Here is a 27,674-nt window from a genome sequence, read left to right as displayed (position 1 = left end):
ATTGCTGTTATTTGTATTATTGTACGTTTGAGAGCAGTGCTCCAAAAGCTGTTACTATACAGCTGAAAGACTACATGGGAGAGATCACTGTACCTCATTTAGACAAACCACTAAAATACTGGGCAGTTAATAAACTGAAATTTCCAGCTCTGGCTAAAATGGCCCAAAAATATCTTTCTGCCCCATGCAGTAGTGTGAAAAGTGAAAGACTGTTCAGCCTTGCATCAAATGTCCTTACTAATAGCAGAAACAGACTTCTAGCTGAACATGCAAAGATGCTTCTGTTCCTTAATAAGAACTTGCCACTAACTTTTGAAAAATTATTCTAATTGCTAGATTGCCTGTTATACTGCTAGTTCTCATCTTGAACAATTGTGCTCAAAACATACTGTACATACTGGGAATAAAAAGCAGCCCTGGAAAAATATGAAGACCAGTCCTATTTTCCGTTGAGTCAGTAGAATGCAAATGCCCCATTTTTTTCAAAGGGGATTACTGGGACACTCCTTCCCCAATGTTTTTTTCAGAATTAAATCATATTACTTTGTATTAAATACAAATGTCAGATAGATGATATATAGGCACCCTACAACCCAATTGCATCCAGTAATCACCCCTTTAAATTGTAGCTTTCCAGCCCCAGCAGCTGCAGCTGTTATTTATTGTTATTATTAATATATTTTTATTTATAAACATGTTCTGTGAACTTTGTTACAACAAGCACATAAAACTGTTTTATTATTTCAAAATGTCTTTTGAGTTACAGTTCATAATTATAAAGAAGCTATCTTAAATCAGTCTGTATTGTGCTTGGTAAACTGTCATATGACATAAGTATCGGTAATTGGTATCGGTGAGTATTTGAAAAAAGTATTGGTACTTGTACTCGGTCTTAAAAAAAATGGTATCGGTGCAACCCTAATTTTCTGTATTACTTTATCAGTCTCACTCTTTATAACGTTGCTTCATTTCATTGAGATTTGTGGGCATTCATTTATGCACAGTTCTCTTAAAGTGACACTGAACCCAAAATTTTTATTTTGTGATTCAGATAGAGCATGCAATTTTAAGCAACTTTCTAATTTACTCCTATTATCAATTTTTGTTTGTTCTCTTGCTATCTTTATTTGAAAAAGAAGGCATCTAAGATTTTTTTTTGGTTCAGACTCTGGACAGCATTTTTTTTATTGGTGGATGAATTTATCCACCAATCATCAAGGACAACCCAGGTTGTTCATCAAAAATGGGCCGGCATCTAAACTTACATTCTTGCATTTCAAATAAAGATACCAAGAGAATGAAGAAAATTTGATAATAGGAGGAAATTAGAAAGTTGCTTGAAATTTCATGCTCTATCTGAATTATGAAAGAAAAAATTTGGGTTCAGCGTCCCTTTAAGGGACACAGCATTTCAATTGAGTTGAGGTCTGGACTTTGACTGGGCCATTGCAACACATTGATTCTTTTCTTTTTCAGCCTTTCTGTTGTAGATTTGCTGGTGTGCTTGAGATTATCGTCCTGTTGCATGACCCAATTTCTGCCAAGCTTTAGTTGTTGGACAGATGGCCTCCCATTTGATTACAGAATACTTTTGTGGTCGATTCAATGAGACTGCAAGGTGCCTAGATCCTGTGGCTGCAAAACAAGCCCAAATCATCACCCCATCAGCCCTCCACCACCGTGCTTGACAGTTGGTATGAGGTTTTTGGTTTTTGCTAAAAGTGGCGCTGAACATTATGGCCAAACATCTCCACTTTAGTCTCGTCTGTCCAAAGGACATTGTTCCAGAAGTCTTGTGGTTTGTTCAGATGCAACTTTGCAAACCTAAGCCGTACTGCCATGTTCTTTTTAGAGAGAAGGGGCTTTCTCTTGGCAACCCTTACATACAAACCATACTTTTTCAGTCTTTTTCTCATTGTACTATCATGAACTTTAACATGCTAACTGAGGCCTCTAGAGTCGGAGATGTAACTCTTGGTTTTATTTTTAATTTCTGACCTTGGGGTGAATTGGCTGGGATGTCCACTCCTGGGAAGATTGGAAACTGTCTTGAATGTTTTTCACTTGTGAATAATCTTTTTGAATGTAGAATGACAGACTTTAAATTATTTGGAAATAGCCTTATAACACTTCCCAGATTGACGGGCAGCAACAATTGCTTCTCTAAGATCATTGCTGATGTCGTTCCTCCTTGGCATTGTGTTAACACACACCTGAATGCTCCAGACCAGCAAACTGCTATAAATGTGGCTTTTATAGAGGTGGTCACACTTGCTGATGATCAATTAATCAAGGGTATTTTATTAGCAGCACCTGGCTGCTACTTAGCCTCTTAATTCCTATGGAAGCAGTAAGGGTGTACTTATTTTTTCCACACATGGCTTCTCCATTTTGGCTTTATTTTTGTTAAATACATCATGACACAGTGTAATATCTCATGTGTTGCTGTTCATCTGAGGTTGAATTTACCTAATTTTAAGACCTGCTAAGAACCAGATTATTGTTATTATGTCCTGATACGTAAAACCATAGAATTCAAAGAGGGTGTACTTTCTTTTTGGCATGACTGTATAGTGAGAATTGTATAAATCACATTTGTTGCATTATTCTCATATAGTAGGTGTTTGTTAATCACTGAATTATCACCATAATTTTAATTAATGGTCCAGTTTGTTAATAAATTGCATTGTCACTAACAAATTATGACTGACAATATCTTATCCTTATTATATTTTGGGGGCAAATGCAAAATAACTCAATGTTTTGTTTTACAGTGCAGTTTTTTTTTTATTAAAGAAAGTACTAAAATGTTCATTCTAATTTGTTGCGGTACAACTACCATCACATTAAACCAATTTTGTAGGAACCAATACTCTAATATACTACTTTACAAATATACCTCCATAGTTTTAGGCTAGTGTCTGAAAAAAAATGTCTTATTTTAAGTACCATTCAATGTTACAGTGGACTTACATGATATCATAAGGTAGTCCTCTGATGTGCTTTTTGCTTCTTCTTCTTCATCATCATCTTCTGCTTTAATAGTAACTGTGGACCCTGTTGGTTGAATACCTGAAGATTGGATAATAGCATCTGAATCACAACTAGCTACCAGGACCTCCTCTGAAATCATAGTGGGTGAGTGATGTCTTGATAAAGAGTCCTGGACCACCTGCTCCAGCTGTCCATCTGGGCATGTTATAAGATCTGCCACAAACACTTGGTCAGAAACCGATACAGTTTCTGTAATAATATCAGATTCTAAAACATGGTGGCTATCATTCAAAGCCTCTTCAATTGTGATGTCAGTTTCTAATACAGACTCAGGAATGATAACATTTTCGGTAACAACATCCGCCTCTGTGATGATGTCAGGTCCTTGTACAACTTCATCTGATAAATCATGTTCTAAAGTTATTTCATCATCTGTAATCACATCAGAAACTAAGACGGCCTCAGGAACAGAAACCACTATATGTTCTCCGTCGATGTGTGCTGTGCCAGCCATTCCAGTCACTATATAAACACAAAAAAGGCTATTAGAGCTGCATTATAAACGTTTACATAATTACTCAGAAGAAGGTTGAATATCTCAAAATGAATGATTTATCTTGTATTATTATTATTATTATTATTATTATTATCGGTTATTTCTAGAGTGCCAACAGATTCCGCAGCGCTATAAACAAAGGGGGAGTACAACAAAACAATTACAGGGATCAAATGGGTAGAGGGCCCTGCCAAGAGTTGCACTGTTGTAGTCAGCTCTTAATAAGGTGATCTACAAACAGCTGGACTCTTAGGCTTACATGCTAAGGGGGTTCAGGGGATAGCAATGGAGGAAAGGAACTGGTATTAGGAAAGGTTAGTGTAGATTGTATGCATCCATGAATCTTGTAGCTAATCTACCGTGGGTCTTAGACTGTATTCAATTAACCTGAGGAGCTCTGGTTTGGGTAAAACTCAAACCAACTTGATGCTTTTGATCAAATAATGAAATGAGCAAATTGTCTATTCACTAATCCAGCAAACTTCAATTGAAGGAAAATAATTCCACAGCTTATAGGGTTATGGTATTACTCTTTTCCTGTTTCTCTTTTCATTTTGGTATTTCTTAGCAGCAGAGTTGGGTACATGTGTGTGATCTTTGACCAAGATTGTTTGCCTTTTTTCAATTTAATACATATTTAACATAAAGTATAGAGAGCAAAGAACTAGTTAATCTGCTCAATATATTATTAGAGGGTACTATTTAAATCAACTTTTTCTTATGTAATTTAATTTTATAATAATTGTTAAAAGGTACATAAAGGGGCATACAATTTAAACTCTTTGTATTAATAAGGCAAAACAAAACTACTATATATATCTTAACAGCTTTTATTTACTTATTTTTTAGGATGTTATTCTAGGAATACAGAAGCATCATGCCCCTTGGATTGGCATTTGACTTTTTAATAAGTTCAAACCTTTTTATACATTTGTGTAAAGTATACATGGTAGTTAGAAAGAAAACATATTTTAATGGAACACTAATTATTATTCATAGGAATACAGAATAATTTTGAAAACAATTGAGTGTTTTCTATTGGTAGGCAATTACGTGAAACCCCCACCCTAACTTTCTGAGGTCTATTTAAAAGGAAGTTTATTAGCTCTGCAAATGATCCTCCATAAAGAAAGATCTCATATAAATAAGGATAGCATTAAGTGCAAGAGCTATTTCAGGAGTTATTCAGAAATAATTAGAGTTAATCAGACAGGAAGTTAAATCTTTTATACATTACATTGATAGAGTATATGTATGTATGTATATATTTATTTATATTTATTTAAAAAATGTCTCAGATTCAGTGCAATGGATGCCTTTCCCTGTTTGATTGTGCAGTATTCTGGAGGTTCTCTCTTTTATAGAAAGCAATAGCTTATCTTAAACATAAAATAAATAACACATAAATCATCACCTCTGATGAAGCGTGGGAGTACCCATGCGAAACATGTCAGGTGTTTGTCTGCTCATGTTTAAGTGGATGAAATAAACCCTTTACCTTGATGCAAGATTACCGTGTTTGCAGTGACTCTTTTCTCATATTCAGTAAAATAAATAACATGTCTGTTTGCTACAAGCAGCCTCTCAAGGAAGTTACTGCTCTACCCCAGAGACAAAGAAAAGGGAGATGGAAAACAGATGGCTCAGGAAGGGTAAAACCAGTAGAACATAGGCATACTCCTAATCCTCTGCCTTTAAAACACCTATGCTGCTCTTACTGATGGCACCTGTGATGAAGAGAGCACAGCTGCTATAACTTCTGACAGTGTAGCAGGAAGGTCTGAGTTTTCTGGTGTCTGAATCTGAAAACAAGAAAATGAAGGTAAGAGCAACACATGTGGTGGACTTCCGTTTGGGGAGGTGCCTCGCAGAGAAGCGCGAGCACATCGTCCCATGGTTTAGGACGCAAATCGAGCCACCTCAGCCCTCCATGCCTAAGGCTCCATTGCTGGGAAGTGTGAATCCTAGCTTGGAGGACAGCACAGGTGAGCCGAAAGTCAGGAGCATAGGAGCGTGGCCTTGTCGCCAAGGCCTGAACCCCGCTGGCAGTACAGGGATTCTCCTGGGAATATTCACCTACTAGAAGGTGTACAAACAGACCGAAATGCAGTGAGTCACGTAGGGAACCCTACACAACTGACGGTTGGTATGGCCCGCGACTGTAGACGGAGGGTGAGAGACCCGGCTATACAGTCTCAGGGGCAGTGGTGACGCATGGATCCTTGTGGGCTGACAGAAATACTGCCATGTGAGAAGGCAGTGAACGCCCAAGAGTGCTTTCCGTTTTGCATGGTCCCCTTATGGCAGGTGTAATGTTTCTGTGAAGATGTATTCACCAAGTTTCTGCCTCAGCTGAACTTATACGGCTACCAGCAAACCCGGACGCACACAAATCTCCCTGTAGCAGTGGATACTACCGAAGTACAGTGTCTATCCAGGGACAGTGCTCCTGACTGAAAGTATAAAATATACACTTGTTTTTTATCACTTATTGTGGATGTTACTAGCTGGATTACAATTGTCTTGGGTATGATCTAGCTTTAAGGAATATATAACCTGAATACTTTGGATGTAAAGTGTGACTCCCTATAACATATAATAGGTGGATTGAAAATGAAAATAACCTAACAAAACAGTTGGGGGGGGGTAAACAGACTACATAACTGGACACTATAAAGATCTATTTTCATCCTTGGCCCTTCTCCCCCACAGAATTAAAAGGACCCCTGACTCTAAGTTAATAAAGGGATTTAAAATTGTGAGGAGGAGTTTCACTGACTGACCCTTAAACTATACAAGAGCTCTTCTTGTTCTTTGCTTTTTTGTTTCAGGAACTGAGATTTAAAACTGACCATTTGCCTAAGGCTTTGTATGGTTTATTCATAGCTGCTGTTACAAATATTGCTGATCACTTTTCCAACTATCAGCCCGCTTTGTTCCTTTTTTTCTTCTTTTTTCTTTTGTGTAGCCTGCTGTAGCATTTACAATAAATTTCTAAATTGCCAGCTATGCAGGCCGAAACAAAGGGAGAGAAAAGCTAAGAATATTGACATTTGAAAGCAGTATAGACACACAAGTACCAGTTCTTACAAATACAGATCAACAAAGCCTGATCAGATTGCAGACCTGATTTTGTCTCAGTTCAATATACTTAAAAATTAACTCTGAGGCCTCACCGAGGAAGTAAGGCAAGTTGGGTACACAAGAGGCAATTTCAAAAAACCAAGGGGATTTGATTAGAACACTACAACTGAGGCTGGAGGATTTAAAAGATCGTTCTCGCAGAAATGTGAAAATTGTAGGCCTCCTCTGCCCCGTCACCACTTTCTGTCGGTGTACCGCAAGGCTCTGTCCTCGGTCCCCTTCTCTTCTCAATCTACACATCATCACTAGATTCCCTAATAAAGTCCCATGGTTTACAATATCATTTGTATGCCGACAACACCCAAATCTACTTCTCTGCACCAGACCTATCTCCTTCCTTGCTAACCCGTGTCACTAACTGTCTTTCTCACATCTCTAACTGGATGTCCTCTCACTACCTCAAGCTAAATCTCTCCAAAACTGAGCTCCTTATTTTCCCCCCTTCTTCTAAACTCTCCACCCCCAATCACTCTATAACTGTCGACAACTCCATCATTACCCCTACCCCGCACACCCTATGTATTGGGGTCACATTTGACTCAGATCTTTCTTTCACTCCTCACATTCAGTCATTGGCTAAAGCCTGCCGCTTTCACCTTAAAAGCATCTCTAAAATTAGACACTTCCTTACACAAGACACAACTAAGATTTGAATCCACTCTCTCATTCTTTCCCGCCTCGATTACTGCAACTCTGTCCTCTCTGGTCTCCCCACCTGCCGCCTAGCTCCTTTACAATCCATAATGAGTGCCTCTGCCAGACTCATCTTCCTTACACGTCGCTCTTCATCTGCTGCACCTCTCTGCCAATCCCTTCACTGGCTTCCTCTTGCCTCTAGGATCAAACACAAAATTCTCATTCTGACATACAAAGCCCTCAACTGCACTGCTCCCCCCTATATCTCAGACATTGTCTCCAGATACTCTCCCTCACGTCCCCTTCATTCTGCTCATGACCTCCTACTCTCCTCCTCTTTTGTCACCTCATCACACTCCCGTTTACAGGACTTCTCCAGACTGGCTCTCATCTTGTGGAACTCTCTGCCTCGCTCCACAAAACTCTCTTCTAGTTTTAAAAGCTTCAAGTGCTCCCTAAAGACTCTACTGTTCAGGGATGCATACAACCTACGCTAACCTTTCTTTATACCAGTTCCTCTCCTCGATTGCAATCCCCTGAACCCCCTTAGCATGTAAGCCTAAGAGTCCAGCTGTTTGTAGATCACCTTCTTAAGAGCTGACTACAACATTGCAACTCTTGGCAGGGCCCTCTACCCATTTGATCCCTATAATTGTTTTGTTGTACTCCGCATTTGTTTATAGCGCTGCGGAATCTGTTGGTGCTCTACAAATAACTAATAATAAAAAAATAGTAATAATAATTATCCATCCAGCATCAGGATCTAGTGAAATTTTCCTCAATTGATCTACCTCAAATATTAGGCCTTCAAATATCAGATAAGCCACCTGTAGTAAAAAGAGCACAAAGACTAGGTACAATTAGGAACAATTCTGATGGCACTTCTAGACCAAGACCAGTAATGTTAAATATTTAAGCTTCCAAGATAACATTTAGATCATGAGACAATATAGGAAATCTAATCCAGTAATGCTGGGTCAAGATAAAATCTTGCTATTTCAGGATTTCTCCCTAGAAACATCTCTAAAAAGGAGAGATGGCCCCACACTGTTCAATTTTATTTAAAAAGGGCATTCAGGCAAGACTTATATACCCTGCGGAAATACAGTTAAATGCAAATCGCGAAAGTTTTATATTAAATAATCCACAGTAAGCTAAAGACTACATTAAGAAACTTGGGGATATAAACTAACTTGAAACAGGAGGTACAGACAATATTATTTATAATAGGATATAACATATATCCTGTTATGCTTAAGAAGGGGTTTATTCCTGTAATTATCTTAAAACAACTTAAGCAAGCCAAACCAGACGTGGTATGCTTACAGGAAACCCACCTTAATGATAAAGAAATACCCAAACTGAAATGCAAATGGGTGGGAGAAGTAGTAGTTACCCCTTGTCTGAGACGCAAGAGAGGCGTTGCCTTCCTTTTCTCTAAAACGTTACTATACACCATTCTATCACAAGAGCTAGATAAAGGGGGCAGATATATTATACTTGAATTAGAGTGTAATGGTATAACATATGTCATCTGTAATGTGTATGGTCCAAATGACTTAGACCCAGATTTTTGGGACAATCTATATATTAAACTCTTTCCACATATAAACAAGAACTTAATAATTGCAGGAGATTTCAACATGACAACATGTCCCCAAATTGATAGGATAAGGATAGGAAGCACTTCCCCTAACAAAAGCAGAGAATGGAAATTTTTCAAAAAACATAATTTATGTAAGAACTTACCTGATAAATTCATTTCTTTCATATTAGCAAGAGTCCATGAGCTAGTGACGTATGGGATATACATTCCTACCAGGAGGGGCAAAGTTTCCCAAACCTCAAAATGCCTATAAATACACCCCTCACCACACCCACAATTCAGTTTAACGAATAGCCAAGAAGTGGGGTGATAAAAAAGTGCGAAAGCATATAAAATAAGGAATTGGAATAATTGTGCTTTATACAAAAATCATAACGACCACAAAAAAAGGGCGGGCCTCATGGACTCTTGCTAATATGAAAGAAATGAATTTATCAGGTAAGTTCTTACATAAATTATGTTTTCTTTCATGTAATTAGCAAGAGTCCATGAGCTAGTGACGTATGGGATAATGACTACCCAAGATGTGGATCTTTCCACACAAAAGTCACTAGAGAGGGAGGGATAAAATAAAGACAGCCAATTCCTGCTGAAAATAATCCACACCCAAAATAAAGTTTAATGAAAAACATAAGCAGAAGATTCAAACTGAAACCGCTGCCTGAAGTACTTTTCTACCAAAAACTGCTTCAGAAGAAGAAAATACATCAAAATGGTAGAATTTAGTAAAAGTATGCAAAGAGGACCAAGTTGCTGCTTTGCAAATCTGATCAACCGAAGCTTCATTCCTAAACGCCCAGGAAGTAGAAACTGACCTAGTAGAATGAGCTGTAATCCTCTGAGGCGGAGTTTTACCCGACTCAACATAGGCAAGATGAATTAAAGATTTCAACCAAGATGCCAGAGAAATGGCAGAAGCTTTCTGGCCTTTTCTAGAACCGGAAAAGATAACAAATAGACTAGAAGTCTTTCGGAAAGATTTAGTAGCTTCAACATAATATTTCAAAGCTCTAACAACATCCAAAGAATGGAACTATTTCTCCTTAGAATTCTTAGGATTAGGACATAATGAAGGAACCACAATTTCTCTACTAATGTTGTTGGAATTCACAACTTTAGGTAAAAATTCAAAAGAAGTTCGCAACACCGCCTTATCCTGATGAAAAATCAGAAAAGGAGACTCACAAGAAAGAGCAGATAATTCAGAAACTCTTCTGGCAGAAGAGATGGCCAAAAGGAACAAAACTTTCCAAGAAAGTAATTTAATGTCCAATGAATGCATAGGTTCAAACGGAGGAGCTTGAAGAGCCCCCAGAACCAAATTCAAACTCCAAGGAGGAGAAATTGACTTAATGACAGGTTTTATACGAACCAAAGCTTGTACAAAACAATGAATATCAGGAAGAATAGCAATCTTCCTGTGAAAAAGAACAGAAAGAGCAGAGATTTGTCCTTTCAAGGAACTTGCAGACAAACCCTTATCTAAACCATCCTGAAGAAACTGTAAAATTCTCGGTATTCTAAAAGAATGCCAAGAAAAATGATGAGAAAGACACCAAGAAATATAAGTCTTCCAGACTCTATAATATATCTCTCTAGATACAGATTTACGAGCCTGTAACATAGTATTAATCACAGAGTCAGAGAAACCTCTTTGACTAAGAATCAAGCGTTCAATCTCCATACCTTTAAATTTAAGGATTTGAGATCCTGATGGAAAAAAGGACCTTGAGACAGAAGGTCTGGTCTTAACGGAAGAGTCCACGGTTGGCAAGAGGCCATCCGGACAAGATCCGCATACCAAAACCTGTGAGGCCATGCCGGAGCTACCAGCAGAACAAACAAGCATTCCTTCAGAATCTTGGAGATTACTCTTGGGAGAAGAACTAGAGGCGGAAAGATATAGGCAGGATGATACTTCCAAGGAAGTGATAATGCATCCACTGCCTCCGCCTGAGGATCCCGGGATCTGGACAGATACCTGGGAAGTTTCTTGTTTAGATGAGACGCCATCAGATCTATTTCTGGAAGTTCCCACATTTGAACAATCTGAAGAAATACCTCTGGGTGAAGAGACCATTCGCCCGGATGCAACGTTTGGCGACTGAGATAATCCGCTTCCCAATTGTCTATACCTGGGATATGAACCGCAGAGATTAGACAGGAGCTGGATTCCGCCCAAACCAAAATTCGAGATACTTCTTTCATAGCCAGAGGACTGTGAGTCCCTCCTTGATGATTGATGTATGCCACAGTTGTGACATTGTCTGTCTGAAAACAAATGAACGATTCTCTCTTTAGAAGAGGCCAAAACTGAAGAGCTCTGAAATATTCCAAAATATTGATCGGTAATCTCACCTCCTGAGATTCCCAAACTCCTTGTGCCGTCAGAGATCCCCACACAGCTCCCCAACCTGTGAGACTTGCATCTGTTGAAATTACAGTCCAGGTCGGAAGCACAAAAGAAGCCCCCTGAATTAAACGATGGTGATCTGTCCACCACGATAGAGTGTGTCGAACAATCGGTTTTAAAGATATTAATTGAGATATCTTTGTGTAATCCTTGCACCATTGATTCAGCATACAGAGCTGAAGAGGTCGCATGTGAAAACGAGCAAAGGGGATCGCGTCCGATGCAGCAGTCATAAGACCTAGAATTTCCATGCATAAGGCTACCGAAGGGAATGATTGTGACTGAAGGTTTCGACAAGCTGCAATCAATTTTAGACGTCTCTTGTCTGTTAAAGACAGAGTCATGGACACTGAATCTATCTGGAAACCCAGAAAGGTTACCCTTGTCTGAGGAATCAAAGAACTTTTTGGTAAATTGATCCTCCAACCATGATCTTGAAGAAACAACACAAGTCGATTCGTATGAAATTCTGCTAAATGTAAAGACTGAGCAAGTACCAAGATATCGTCCAAATAAGGAAATACCACAATACCCTGTTCTCTGATTACAGACAGAAGGGCACCGAGAACCTTTGTAAAAATTCTTGGAGCTGTAGCTAGGCCAAACGGCAGAGCCACAAACTGGTAATGCTTGTCCAGAAAAGAGAATCTCAGGAACTGATAATGATCTGGATGAATCGGAATATGCAGATATGCATCCTGTAAATCTATTGTGGACATATAATTCCCTTGCTGAACAAAAGGCAAGATAGTCCTTACAGTTACCATCTTGAACGTTGGTATCCTTACATAACGATTCAATATTTTTAGATCCAGAACTGGTCTGAAGGAATTCTCCTTCTTTGGTACAATGAAGAGATTTGAATAAAACCCCATCCCCTGTTCCGGAACTGGAACTGGCATAATTACTCCAGCCAACTCTAGATCTGAAACACAATTCAGAAATGCTTGAGCTTTTACTGGATTTACTGGGACACGGGAAAGAAAAAATCTCTTTGCAGGAGGTCTCATCTTGAAACCAATTCTGTACCCTTCTGAAACAATGTTCTGAATCCAAAGATTGTGAACAGAATTGATCCAAATTTCTTTGAAAAAACGTAACCTGCCCCCTACCAGCTGAGCTGGAATGAGGGCCGCACCTTCATGTGGACTTAGAAGCAGGCTTTGCCTTTCTAGCAGGCTTGGATTTATTCCAGACTGGAGATGGTTTCCAAACTGAAACTGCTCCTGAGGATGAAGGATCAGGCTTTTGTTCTTTGTTGAAACGAAAGGAACGAAAACGATTATTAGCCCTGTTTTTACTTTTAGATTTTTTATCCTGTGGTAAAAAAGTTCCTTTCCCACCAGTAACAGTTGAGATAATAGAATCCAACTGAGAACCAAATAATTTGTTACCCTGGAAAGAAATGGAAAGTAGAGTTGATTTAGAAGCCATATCAGCATTCCAAGTCTTAAGCCATAAAGCTCTTCTAGCTAAAATAGCTAGAGACATAAACCTGACATCAACTCTGATAATATCAAAAATGGCATCACAAATAAAATTATTAGCATGCTGAAGAAGAATAATAATATCATGAGAATCATGATTTGTTACTTGTTGCGCTAAAGTTTCCAACCAAAAAGTTGAAGCTGCAGCAACATCAGCCAATGATATAGCAGGTCTAAGAAGATTACCTGAACACAGATAAGCTTTTCTTAGAAAGGATTCAATTTTCCTATCTAAAGGATCTTTAAACGAAGTACCATCTGACGTAGGAATAGTAGTACGTTTAGCAAGGGTAGAAATAGCCCCATCAACTTTAGGGATTTTGTCCCAAAATTCTAACCTGTCAGACGGTACAGGATATAATTGCTTAAAACGTTTAGAAGGAGTAAATGAATTACCCAATTTATCCCATTCTTTGGAAATTACTGCAGAAATAGCATTAGGAACAGGAAAAACTTCTGGAATAACCACAGGAGATTTAAATACCTTATCTAAACGTTTAGAATTAGTATCAAGAGGACCAGAATCCTCTATTTCTAAAGCAATTAGTACTTCTTTAAGTAAAGAACGAATAAATTCCATTTTAAATAAATATGAAGATTTATCAGCATCAATCTCTGAGACAGAATCCTCTGAACCAGAAGAATCATCAGAATCAGAATGATGATGTTCATTTAAAAATTCATCTGTAGGGAGAGAAGTTTTAAAAGATTTTTTACGTTTACTAGAAGGAGAAATAACAGACATAGCCTTCTTGATGGATTCAGAAACAAAATCTCTTATGTTATCAGGAACATTCTGCACCTTAGATGTTGAAGGAACTGCAACAGACAATGGTACTTTACTAAAGGAAATATTATCTGCATTAACAAGTTTGTCATGACAATTAATACAAACAACAGCCGGAGGAATAGCTACCAAAAGTTTACAGCAGATACACTTAGCTTTGGTAGATCCAGCACTAGACAGCGATTTTCCTGTAGTATCTTCTGACTCAGATGCAACGTGAGACATCTTGCAATATGTAAGAGAAAAAACAACATATAAAGCAAAATTGATCAAATTCCTTAAATGACAGTTTCAGGAATGGGAAAAAATGCCAAAGAACAAGCTTCTAGCAACCAGAAGCAATGAAAAATGAGACTAAAATAATGTGGAGACAAAAGCGACGCCCATATTTTTTAGCGCCAAATCAGACGCCCACATTATTTGGCGCCTAAATGCTTTTTGGCGCCAAAAATGACGCTACATCCGGAACGCCGACATTTTTGGCGCAAAATAACGTCAAAAAATGACGCAACTTCCGGCGACACGTATGACGCCGGAAACGGAAAATAATTTTTGCGCCAAAAAAGTCCGCGCCAAGAATGACGCAATAAAATGAAGCATTTTCAGCCCCCGCGAGCCTAACAGCCCACAGGGAAAAAAGAATCAAATTTTTGAAGGTAAGAAAAAATGATTAATTCAAATGCATTATCCCAAATATGAAACTGACTGTCTGAAAAATAAGGAAAGTTGAACATTCTGAGTCAAGGCAAATAAATGTTTGAATACATATATTTAGAACTTTATAAACAAAGTGCCCAACCATAGCTTAGAGTGTCACAGAAAATAAGATTTACTTACCCCAGGACACTCATCTACATGTTTGTAGAAAGCCAAACCAGTACTGAAACGAGAATCAGCAGAGGTAATGGTATATATATATAAGAGTATATCGTCGATCTGAAAAGGGAGGTAAGAGATGAATCTCTACGACCGATAACAGAGAACCTATGAAATAGACCCCGTAGAAGGAGATCACTGCATTCAAATAGGCAATACTCTCCTCACATCCCTCTGACATTCACTGCACGCTGAGAGGAAAACCGGGCTCCAACTTGCTGCGGAGCGCATATCAACGTAGAATCTAGCACAAACTTACTTCACCACCTCCATCGGAGGCAAAGTTTGTAAAACTGAATTGTGGGTGTGGTGAGGGGTGTATTTATAGGCATTTTGAGGTTTGGGAAACTTTGCCCCTCCTGGTAGGAATGTATATCCCATACGTCACTAGCTCATGGACTCTTGCTAATTACATGAAAGAAATTGTATTAATAAATTTACGAGACATCTGGAGACTCAAAAATTCAGATACAACGACTTTTTCATGCAAATCTAAATCACACAAGACAATGCTGAGAATCAATCTTTTTTTGATAGCTGATAATATGCTAAGATAGTAGGTTTGCTAAGTTTTTGTCCAAATTAATTGGAACAGAGAAAGGCAAGAAAAATATAGATAGTATACAAAAGGACGACAAAAGGTTTACACTATCTCAAGACATTAGAAGGATAATGTATGAGTATTATCAGGAAATATATGCAGCAGGGAAAGTTAATGAAATTTCAAAAGAAGTTTTCTTGAATAAAATCACCCTCCCTTAATTGTCCCCAGAAGACCTCCAAGAGTTAAATCAAACAATCCAAGCAGAAGAGGTTCTTATAGCTATTGAGAACACTAAAATTAATAAATCTCCAAAGCCCGATCAGATCCCTGCTGAATTCTATAAAATAATGAAGAGAAACATTATTGACACTTTGGTTAACCTTTTCAACAAATATTACTATAATAATAAGATGGATTAGAGTTATTTTACCGCATCTGTAGTTACTCTTATTTCAAAAAAAGATGAAGATCCAGAGATGCCCAGTGCATATCGCCCTATCTCATTATTGAATAATGACTATAAGCTATTAACATCCATAGTTGTAAACAGACTTAAGAAATACATAAACAAGATAATTCATGTAGATAAAATGGATTTTATGATGGGGAGAAACTCAACTAAAAACATGCAAAAGGTGCTTCTAACTTTAGATTATTTTTGGAACAGATTTAAAAAAAACGGTCAGAAAGTCCCTAATCAAGACATGGCAATATTGACACTTGACGCTGAAAAAGCCTTTGACTCACAATACATTGGGATTATCTATTTACGTCTCTAATACAATTTAGGCTGACAGGTGGATTCCTAAACTTTGTTAAATTGATATATAATAACCCACATTTGTGTATATATATATATATATATATATATATATATATATATTGATTAATGGGGGACTTTCCCCCAAAATAACTTTAGCTAGAGGTACTAGACAGGGGTGCCCCCTTTCACTGCTTCTTTTCAATCTATCCATAGAACCATTAGCTGTTCGACTTAGACAAGAGTTGGAGGGTATCGCTATTGGGGGCAACAAATACGTCATGTCCTACTATGCGGACGATCTTTTACTTTTTCCATCTAAAACAAAGTGCAGTATACTCCTTGTGCTAGAGATAGTAAATAAGTATAGTTGATTTTCTGTATACAAAATTAATCAGAATAAATCTGAATTGCTATGGATCTATAAAAAGAATAGTTTGAGAGACTATACGTTTCAAACGGTAGAACAAATTAAATATCTTGGAGTCTATCTAATAATCCTAATAATTGGTATATGTTGAACTACACAAAAATTTTCGCTGAAGCCAAGATTATGATGGATAAATGGAGGCCATTACCCATGTCTGCAAAAATTGTATTGTTGAAAGTGTTTCTATTTCCACGTTTATTACATTTTATGCAACATTTACCAATATTTATCAAAAACGTAGATCTAAGACAATTTAATAAATTAGTTACAATGTTTTTATGGGGGAGGAGGAAGGTACGTCTCTCTATGCGATTTCTGGCTTAGGATAAGAAATTTGGAGGATTTGGCCTACCAAATATTAAACTTTACAACTGGGTTACTTTGGTTAAAATTGCAGTAGACTAGATAACTGAATCAAATCATTTTTCTTTTAGTAAAATAAAGGAGAAAATAATAAGACCTTTTACATTGAGAGCAATTCTGCATACACCTTCAACCAGATTACCCTCCGTTATACGTAATTTAAGTGTGATTAAAAATGTGGTTGTGGCATGGAGGAAATTCTGTGGTGAACTTGATATAAATTGTAGAATATCCAGATATCTACCCATCATAGGGAATCCCGGTCTTAACCATGGAATTTTTCAATTTTGGTACTTGAGGGGATTTAGATATCTGCATCAACTGGTGGATCCTGGCTCTCAGACCATTAAATCCTTTGAACAAATTAAAAAGAAATTTGATATTCCAAAACAACATTTCTTTGGTTATCTACAACTTAGACATTTGTTTCTGTCAAATTACATCTGATTTTAATGTCACTTGGGATTTAGGAGTGGTTGAAAATGGTATACACATTTTTAGGGTGGGCTGCTATTCAATTACGAAATGGTACAAAATGATTATGACAAAATATGGCCAACTGTATTTAGAAATGGATCTTCCCAAATGGCGGAAATACTTTAGAGAGCTGAAAATATATGACATTAGAAAAAGTATACAACTAATAGGCAATATGGGATAAAAAATGCTTGGGCAGTTGCTACCATTGTAAATACCCCAAAGTAGATACACTGCACTGTTTTTAGTTCTGCCCAATAATTTGAAGGTTTATAGGAGTATAGATAATTTCTGGCTGAATACATTTACATACCAGAAGCTATATTTTTCCCAAATAACTATTTTTTTTTGTGCCTACCTAAAAGTAAAAGTGTAATAAAGGATCAAAACCTAATTAATACTACTATAATGGTGGCAAGGAATTGAATACCACAACATTGGAAGGTGGATAAACCCCCTAGTATTGCACAATTTGTGCAGAAAATGTATCTACAAATGACATTAGATCAATATTACATGAAGACCAAGAATGAGAAGCAATTTTTTTTTTTTTTTTAAATGGTTGAAAATAATTAAATCATTTCCACTGCCAACTCAAATTCAGATGATATAACCCCTACGTAAATCTGTCTTTTTTTACACTGCAATACAGGAGGTATATCTGCCAATTCAGTGGGCCAACTGTACAGAGCAGAGAGGCAGGGACAGAATAGACCCCCCCTTTTTTATTATTATTATGTTAAATTAATAGAAACTTCAACATGATATATTTAAAGAGAGTTATGTATTTTCACTTCCTCCACTACTAAATGTATAAAAATAGAACTTTGGTTAATAGAAAAATGGTCTTGATTGTTTTAAGGAGGTCATACTAATTTATTTATAGCAAAATATATCTATTCTGTTTTATGATGTAACCCTATTGGAAATCACCAAACAAAGGATCTGTTTTTCTTTTTTATTTCAGGCTATTTTCTTTTGTGATGTGTTAATATGAAAAAACACTGTCAAATACTTTGCTTTTTTCATTCTATGATGTAATATGAATGTTGATTAAAAATAAATGTTAAAAAAAAAGAACAGCACATGTACATTTCTGTAAGATATTGTTGGTCACTCCATTTTAAGAAATTTTCATATAGGTCATGATGGAGGAGATTTGAGAGAGGTTAGATGTATTTCAGGTGCTACTGCTCACAAAGATTTAAGTCACTTTTCTAGAATTGCTAAGGCAGCTAGAAAGGACAAGGAGTTGGATGTAATTGCCCACCTAGGTACAAATGGTCTGTCTAGTAATGATGTTATACAGTCAAGGCCAAAAATATTGGCACCCCTGCATTTCTGTGAGATAATGCACCACTTCGTCCAGGGAGTTCCCAGCAACTTAACCCATTGTTTGAAATGTATATTTCATTGATCCTATATGTATTGTTAGTGATCCAAGTTACCATAAAGTAACTTGGATCACTAACAATAAATATAAGATCAATGAAATATACATTTCAAACAATGGGTTAAGTTGCTGGAAACTCCCTCTAGAGGGGGAGGATTCCACAGGTGTGAATCTGTTAATGCGCTAATTTGTTTGTATCATCATTGGTAAGGCTTGTATGTGTAGGTATATTTAAAGGCTATTCACAGCTTGGATTGTATGCCTGATGAAACAGCGTTCTGAAGCGCTGAGAAACGCGTTGCAATTTGTAAGGAGGGTACTAGCATTCCCTACCTTTTGGTTCCTTTGTTTTTATCCATATTTTGATTTTTAATAAATTACCTTTTAAGAATTTTACTTTACATTGGGACCCTGCCTTACTTGCCTACCAATTATTCATATTCCCTTTGGGAACTCCTGGCTGCACTTACTGCAGCCACAACATAGTACTTTACTGCATTCTCCAATTACTGGGACTGCAGTGTCCCTGGGTTTCTGTGTTCCAGTGTTCCTGACTGGTCTGTTCAGTGAGCTGGGTTGCTGTCAAATATTCAGCCTGCGTCTAATAGCACTGTCTGAGTGCTCTTCACAAATGTGAGTACCCTGATTAGGGATTTTTACATTGATACTACCCGGTTATATTACTGGTACACACAGGCGCCCTGTCTGTCTTTTTTTCTCCAGATATGAGGCCACCTTGTTCCTCTATCCAGGCCGATCAATGAGCTGGGTTGCTGTCAAATATCCAGCCTGTGCCTAATAGCACTGTCTGAGTGCTCTTCACAAATATGAGTACCCTGACTAGGGAGCATTGAGTGTGATTATTCCATTCCATTATCAGTACACACAGGGGCCTCTCTTGTTCTTTCTATAATTCCAGATTTTGCTACATCTTTATGTGAGGAGAGTGCATTCACATCCATTGATCATTGAACAACAGCTACATCCACTGACCTTCAGTTGGATCATCAATTACAAAAGGACATTTATGCATAGAGGCTTATGTTTGTCAATACTTTCGTATTTCTAATATAACCATATATTTTTTCAGGTTGTCATTCGTACACGGTTATATTTTCGATTAAACATAGTATTGTTATAGTCTAAGATATATCCATATTATATATATACCATTAGCGCCCCCTATTAGGAGTCAGTTATCACGTTCTTCTATATTACTTAGCAATTTAATATTTGGTAGCACACCCATTGGAAAAAAATAACTGAAGTCAATCGCTCCCTGGAACCATGACTGAGTTTCTTACACCTCTCTACTGGAATTTTGGTCAACTCTTCTTTTGCCAACTGCTCCAGGTCTCTCAGATTGGAAGGGTTCATTTTTTCAACTGCTGTTTTGAGATATCTCCACAGGTGCTCTATGGGATTGAGATCTGGACTAATTGCTGGCCAGTTCAGTACTCTCCAGCGCTTTGTCTTAAACAATTTCTGGGTGCTTTTTGACTTGTGCTTTGGGTCATTGTCCTGCTGTAAGACCGATGACCTCTGATGAAGACCCAACTTTCTGACACTGGGCCCTACATTGCACCACAGAATTCTTTGGTAGTCTTCAGACCCCAAAACATCAGTAAACCTCCACCATGTTTGACTGAAGTGATTGTATTCTTTAAAAAGCCTCATTTCGTTTTCTGAAAACAGTAGAATGATGGGTTTTACCAAAAAGCTGTAATTTTGTTTCGTCTGTCCACAGCACATTCTCCCAAAAGGATTTTGGCTTACCCAGGTAAGTTTTGGCAAACTGAATCTGGCTTTTTTATGTTTCTGTGTCAGCAGTGGGGTCCTCCTGGGTCTCCTACCATAGCGTCCCTTTTCATTCAAATGGCGACGTATAGTGCGAGATGACACTTTTGTACCCTATGTCTGAAGGTCAGCTTGAATTTGTCTGGAAGTTGATCAAGGTTCTTTATCCACCATTCAAACAATTCTTCGTCCACGTCCAGGGAGAATAGCTACAGTGCCATGGGCTGTAATCTTCTTGACAATGTTTTGTTCAGTGGATACAAGAATATTAAGATCACCGGAGATGGACTTATAACCATGAGATTGTCCATGCTTTTCCACAATTTTTGTTCTCAAATCCTCAGACAATTCTTTGCTGATCTTTCTCTTCTCCATGCTCAGTGTGGCACACAGAGACACACAACAGAAAGATTGAGTACATTTTTCACCATTTTAATTGGTTGCCGGTGTGATTTCTATATTGTCAGCACCTGTTAATTGATACAGGTGAGTTTAATTACAAATTACAGGAGCATCACAAACTTGGAATGCAATTATGTTTTACAATTTTGAGAAGGTGCCAATAATGTTGTTCAGTCCATGAGAATGCTTAAACATTTGTAATTGCAACAATTTTCTGGGTGAAGTGGTGCATTATCTGACATAAATGTAGGGGTGCCAATATTTTTGGCAATGACTGTAGATGTTCAAAATTATATTTTTAAACTAGGACATTTTTTAGATCATGTGGCTTCATTTGTGTCTTTTTCTGCTGTTTTACCTGTTTATGGAGAGGAAGTCGGAAGAATGCAGCGAATAACAGAATTTAACTCCTGGTTACAGGGGTGGTGTAGAAAGAGAGGATATGGTTTTGTTACCCATCAAAGCCCTGCTTGGCTTGATACTAGATTGTATAAGAGAGATGGTTTGCATTTGGGTTTTAAAGAGAAAGGAGTTCTGAGTAAAGAATTTAAAGACTTCATTAGCAGCAATTAAACTAGAGAAGGGGGCAGTGTTAATATACCCAACTGTCCCCCAGAGCATGACAGAACTGTTAACCAAAGTTTACATTCTAGTGTATTTAATGATAAAAACACTAAATTTATGAGAAAGGCTTTGAAAAATATAAGAAGGGGATATACTGACCATGCAAAAGGATCTAGCAGTTCTAGTAATGTGCAAAAATGATTACAAGAACTTACTGCAATAATGGTTTGAGATAAGTTAGATTTGGCAGCTGTAACAGAGACATGGTACAATGATTCTCATGACTAGGACACAGTCATATCTGGTTACAGAGCAGGAAAAAAAGCGGATGGGAGGGGAGTGAAAAAAATATTAAAGTAATTGTAGAAATGTCAATGTAGAAAATGTATGGGCAAACATAGAAACAGAAGGGAAACAGGTGTTTAGAATAAGGGTAGTTTTTAGGCCTCCATTACAGGATGAGGGATCAGATCAACTAATAATTGATGAAATTGCCAAAATTACAATGAAGGGCAAGGTTATAGTAGTGGGGGACTTTAATATACCTGATGTGGACTGGGAGGTAACAGTTGTTAAATCAACTAGAAGTACATACTGGAATATCTGGGGAATCTCTTGAACAACTGGTAAAAGAACCAACACACAAAGGAGCTATATTAGATTTAGTACTTACAAACAGTGATATAGTAGAAGTGCCTGTGGGTGAGAGCTTAGGCTCTAGTGATAATCAGTCTGTTTGGTTTTATATTTAAGCAAAGGTATTGTGCAACCATAGTAAAACAAAAGTTTTAGATTTTAAAATGGCTGATTTTTCTTACATGGGCAAATACCTAAATTATTTTATAAAGGAGATGGCACAGATTAAGGGAGATCAAGAACAGTTGGAATATTCCAAGAATGCTATCTTAGATGCAACTAAACAATGTATTAGGCTTGTTTATAAAAGAAAAAGAAAGCAAGAGAAATAGCACACGCAGTTAAGACAAAAAAAAGGCTAAAAAATATGTAAGTGAAAAGAGAAAAACTAGGGATAGTAAGGCTAAAGATTGAGGATGATAGAGTTTTGGAAGGAGATAAACAAATAGCAAACAGTATAAATTATTACTTTTGTTCAGTCTACACAACAGATTGTAAAGATAGTGAAATTCTATTACGGGATGTTACTTTAAATGATAATGTGTGTAGTACTTCTCTTTTTACTGAGGAAGAGGTTTCAAGGTCTTTATAAAAAATAAAAGTAAATAAGTCTGTGGGTCCAGATAATATTCATCCAAGGGTTCTAAGAGAAATTCGATATGCGATAGCTACTCCATTATTTGATTTATTTAATCAGTCACTGTTAACAGGAGATGTTCCAGAAGATTGGAACATTGCTAATGTAGTTTCTCTTCATAAAAAGGGTAGTAGGGAAGATTCTGCTAACTATAGGCCAGACAGTTTCACCTCAATTGCAGGGAAATTAATGGAAACTTTTTTACGAAAAGACTTGTGTCTTACCTTCAGACAAACAGCTTAGATGACAAAGGACAGCATGGTTTCACTGCTGGAAGATCATGTCAGACTAATCTCATCGATTTATTCGACCATGTAATTAATAGACAATGGAGGGGCCATTGATGTAGCGTATATAGACTTTAGCAAAGCACTTGCCACTTTCCCACACTACAAACTTATTCACAAAATGTATTGCCTTGAAGTAGATGCTAAGATTGTTAAGTAGGTAGAATGCTGTCTTAAATTAATGGAGTATATTCAAATGAGGTGTGAGTTACTAGTGGTGTTCCCCAAGTGTCAGTTCTTGGGCCTGTTTTGTTTAACATGTTTATTAGTGATATTGGAAGTGGTCTCCAAGGGAATGTGTGCTTTTTTTGCGGATAATACAATCATTTGTAGCAGAGCTGATGTTCCAAAAGGAGTGGATAAAATGAGCAGTGATATAAAAAAAAAAACAACTGGAGGACTAGGCAAATAAATGGGATCTAAAATATTACCAAGAGTAAAATTATTCATATAGGATCCAAAGACCAATTATAGTCTCAATGGTACATTACTTACTGTAACTAGAGGAATGGGACTTGGGAATTATTATTTTAGATTATTTAAAATCTGATAGACAATGCAGCAGTTCAGCTAGAAAACATAAATTATGCTTACCTGATAATTTTCTTTTCTTCTGACGGAAAGAGTCCACAGTTGCATTCATTACTTTTGGGAATTTAGAACCTGGCCACCAGGAGGAGGCAAAGGGGAGGGAGCAAATACCTCCCCCACTTCCCTCATCCCCCAGTCATTCTGCCAAGGGAAAAAGGAACAGTAGGAAAAATATCAGGGTGAAAAAAGGTGCCAGAAGAACAAAAATAAACTGACGCCCCATAAATAAAGCACGGGCGGGAGATGTGGACTCTTCCCGTCAGAAGGAAATAAAATTATCAGGTAAGCATAATTTATGTTTTTCTTCTTAAACGGGAAGAGTTCACAGCTGCATTCATTACTTTTGGGAAAACAATACCCAAGCTAGAGGACAGAAAGAGGGAGAAAAGAGGAACCCGTAAGTGATCCGAAGGACCATCCAACACGGGCTCAAGCCAAACTGGCAAACACCTTATCTACCCCTGAGAGAGAGAATAGAAGACCCTATGAAATATCAAAAGGATCCAATCCCACTGAGAGCAACTCGAGGTTGCCACAGGACCACTGTGCAGGGAAACAAATTCCATAAGAGAAGAAAGACCAGAAGATAGGTCCCTAGTCAGGAGAAAAAAACTTTACTAGGATGACCAGAAGTCACCCAAATAACCCTGACACCGCACCATACCGACCATGGTGATCCAGAAAACCACGAGTTCCCCCTTGAAACCTAGTGTCAGGATATCTGAGTATTATTAAATAATATATATATGTATATATTTTTATCTACACATAGATTTATAAGACCAAGAACTCATTTTTTTATTTGCTTTGTGAAACTGCCAAAATTACAATGCATCCAGGTGAGGACAAAAGGAAGACATTTGGTCTAGTTAAAGGGACACTGTACCCAAATTTTTTCTTTTGTAATTCAGAAAAAGCATGGAATTTTAAGCAACTTTTTTTTGGTTTCAGTACCCTGGACAGCACTTTTTTAGTGGTGGATGAATTTATCCACCAATCAGAAAGGACAACCCAGGTTGTTCACCAAAAATGGGCCGGCATCTAAACTTACATTCTTGCATTTCAAATAAAGATACCAAGAGAATGAAGAAAATTTGATAATAGGAGTAAATTAGAAAGTTGCTTAAAATTTCATGCTCAATCTGAATCACAAAAGAAATATTTTGGTTACAGTGTCCATTTAAGTTCAGATAGTCATTTCAAAGAGAGACAAATTAATAAAAAAAAATGGTCATCTATATTCTGTGTATTCCAGATCTTAGATCAGACATAAGATACGCTTATCCTGATTAAGATAACATTTAAGTTACTTCAAAGAGAGAGCATCTGTCTCATGATCTAGGTCACAGGAACCCTGGATTGGTGGAGACGTGGTGTCTGGGATATTTCTTTGAGGCCTAATGAGATTCGTAGAGAAGATTTTTAGCTGAAGAAATGACTAAAATGTTGCCTATGTGTTAAATTGTCCCTGTTGTATTGAATCAACATCTGTACTGGCTAACAAAGACACATGTCTTGCATTGTAACTTTTGGGTTCATTTTAAAATACAGCCTGTATAATTTTAAATACTATATAAAAATGTGTAATCTGCTGTGTTTTTATATGAATATAAGGAAATACTAAAATGAACATGTATATTCAGACACATATTAAATATGAACATGAAAACCTGAGAGTTACGATTTTAACATGTCTTAACCTATGTATTTTTTATAAAAAGCATAGAATGTCTTAAGGATGCAAAATGTCTCAAAATTAATAACACTATTATTTTCATGTCAAATCTGTATCTGATATTGCCATGCATTAAAAATTCATTAGAAATATGAAATACATTGCATTCCTATTGAGATGAAATGAAATGCCAGGATATTGAATGCTGTGATTCTGGGGAGGGCAAATGATTGATAGTGTAATTGTTTATTAATATGATCACTAGAAACATACTGTATTTGGTATTGGAGTAATCAGAAAAATGACATTACCCCATCTATAATCAATATTGTAAATTATTAATACAAGGAAGTAAAGTAGTTTAAATAATCACTTTATAAGAATGTATTAAATTGTAGCAAAAATGTATGGTAAGACTATATTTCTCTTTGTCTGCCCCCTAGGGGATTAAAACTGGTATGAGAGCCAAATTAATTGTCTATTAGAGCACATACAGAGCCAATCAGGGAGGAATCTCTCAGGTGACCAATGAGAGGGACAAGATCCGAGAGCCAATCACAGACAAGCTTCCGAAGGGCCTATCCTATCGTTTCGCCAATGATTAAGATTATATAAGCTGAAAGGAGAGAAAAAAAAAACCTGGCTGACTTTTTGCTGAAACTCTGGACTGATAACTGGTTGCGTTGGAACACAGCCACTTTTAAGCAAATTGGGCTACTTTTTCTTATCCACATTGCAAATACCCTTATTTTCATATGAGGTGAAACAAGGAATATTGGAATATTAAATTGGCTCATGTTGGTAATATATGACTGTTGTTTATCTTTAATATTTTAGACAAAGGTAGTTGATAACTATAACTGAATTGCAGTTAGTAATTTTAAAAGGACAATTTGTATTTTAGACTTGTGTTTTACAGTCCTGTGTAGTCTTAACTATTCACTATTGCTAAATAATTTATTTACCAAACAAAGGTCCTTTGTATTGCATATTTCTAAATCAGATCTATTATTGTAAGTAAATCTCTCTGGTGTATAATTTATCTTTATATATATATATATATATATATATATATATATATATATATATATATATACCAGGCAATTCTTCTCTGAACAAGAGAAACAATCAGAAAAGAGAGATGGAACAAAAGCTAGAATAACTTCCATGCTTGTTCATTTCAATTGCAACTCAGGGTGCACGTTCTTTTAGCACACGTTGATGCCTTTCCACAGAGAAAAAATATCCTGTAGCATATCAGTCTGATCCTGCCCAATGACAGTCCAGCGCCGAAATACCAGGCAATTCTTCTCTGAACAAGAGAAACAACAACCCCAGACGATCGTTTCGGCCTTCTGTGGGCCTTGTCAGTGAGGTGCAGTTGTATCTCTCTAAGGGCATGTGTGCAAGGAGTCCACGTCTTGCATTTTGTTCCATCTCAGGGGTGCTGTTCTCTCTTTTCTGATTGTTTCTCTTGTTCAGAGAAGAATTGCCTGGTATTTCGGCGCTGGACTGTCATTGGGCAGGATCAGACTGATATGCTACAGGATATTTTTTCTCTGTGGAAAGGCATCAACGTGTGCTAAAAGAACATGCACCCTGAGTTGCAATTGAAATGAACAGGCATGGAAGTTATTCTAGCTTTTGTTCCATCTCAGGGGTGCTGTTCTCTCTTTTCTGATATATATATATATTAGAATTTACCTTATTGCTGCTAAATAATTTATTTAATCTCAGATAACTTGGCATATAAATTGACTGTTAAAGTATATTGTTCTATTGTTTAACTAAGCACTGTTAAAGTTAGTGAACCCTACCCTGGTATCTCATTGTGATATTGAAATGCAACTCTGATTTGAGAGACTATTGTGAATAAGGAAATGTTTATTATCTTTGCTTTGCACAGTATATTATAACAGTTTAAACGTGTATAGTTTGATTCCTATCTGGTTTCCTATAAATATAATTCAATGTGTCTATAAATTTTAACTAATATAAAGAATTTAGGAATTTACATTAATTTTATTGTTTGGTATATGCATTTTTATTGGGAGTTTATTTTAAAGAATAATTATTAAATATATTGTATTATAACCAGGCCATATACTGACACTAGACAAGTCAAAATCCACCCAGCTAAACAAGCGTAGACACACAGAGACAGAAAACTGTCTTAGCCACCAAAAAGAGCTCTCCAAGAGGGAACAGAGCCACCTCAGCGTAAAACTCGCGATGATCAAACTCCAGGCAGCAAAGCTGTCCTGAGCCATCGTGGGACACCTTCCACCAAAAAGAGCTGAAAAGTCTCGACCACAGCTCCCGTTTAAAGAGTGTTCCATCCTGGCAGCAGACACAGTCAGTAGAGAGATGGGCACAAAGAATCCCCCCATTAAGGTGGAGGACAGATTCAATACCAGCAAATGGTCCATACTGTAAAAGCAGGTTGATCCCCGGACTTCCTTCCAGGATAACGGTCCCAGCCCAAAGGCTGGTAACACAAGAGTCTCAGACCCTTGGAAGAAAAAGGATGGATCTACAAGGAATCAAACCTCCCCGAGTAGAACCCAGACCGAACTGGCAGGCTATCCTGAACTATGACACGAACCTCATGCTCAGGTC

At 37.2% G+C, this 27,674-nt stretch overlaps 1 protein-coding gene across 2 annotated transcripts in view; it reads right to left on the bottom strand.

Annotated features, from left to right (window-relative positions):
* ZNF711 (zinc finger protein 711) overlaps positions 1-27,674 on the bottom strand; it is a 203,554-nt gene that overhangs the window by 91,548 nt on the left and 84,332 nt on the right. For both annotated transcript variants that reach the window (XM_053699343.1, XM_053699344.1), the window contains exon 3: positions 2,974-3,516. In XM_053699343.1, the coding sequence (XP_053555318.1) occupies positions 2,974-3,516 (543 nt within the window). The remainder of the gene's footprint in view (positions 1-2,973; positions 3,517-27,674) is intronic.

Source organism: Bombina bombina, chromosome 1 (assembly GCF_027579735.1).
Source record: "Bombina bombina isolate aBomBom1 chromosome 1, aBomBom1.pri, whole genome shotgun sequence".
Lineage (NCBI taxonomy): Eukaryota > Metazoa > Chordata > Amphibia > Anura > Bombinatoridae > Bombina > Bombina bombina.
Note: the sequence above shows the minus strand (reverse complement) of the source record. Positions and strands in the feature narration are given on the sequence as shown.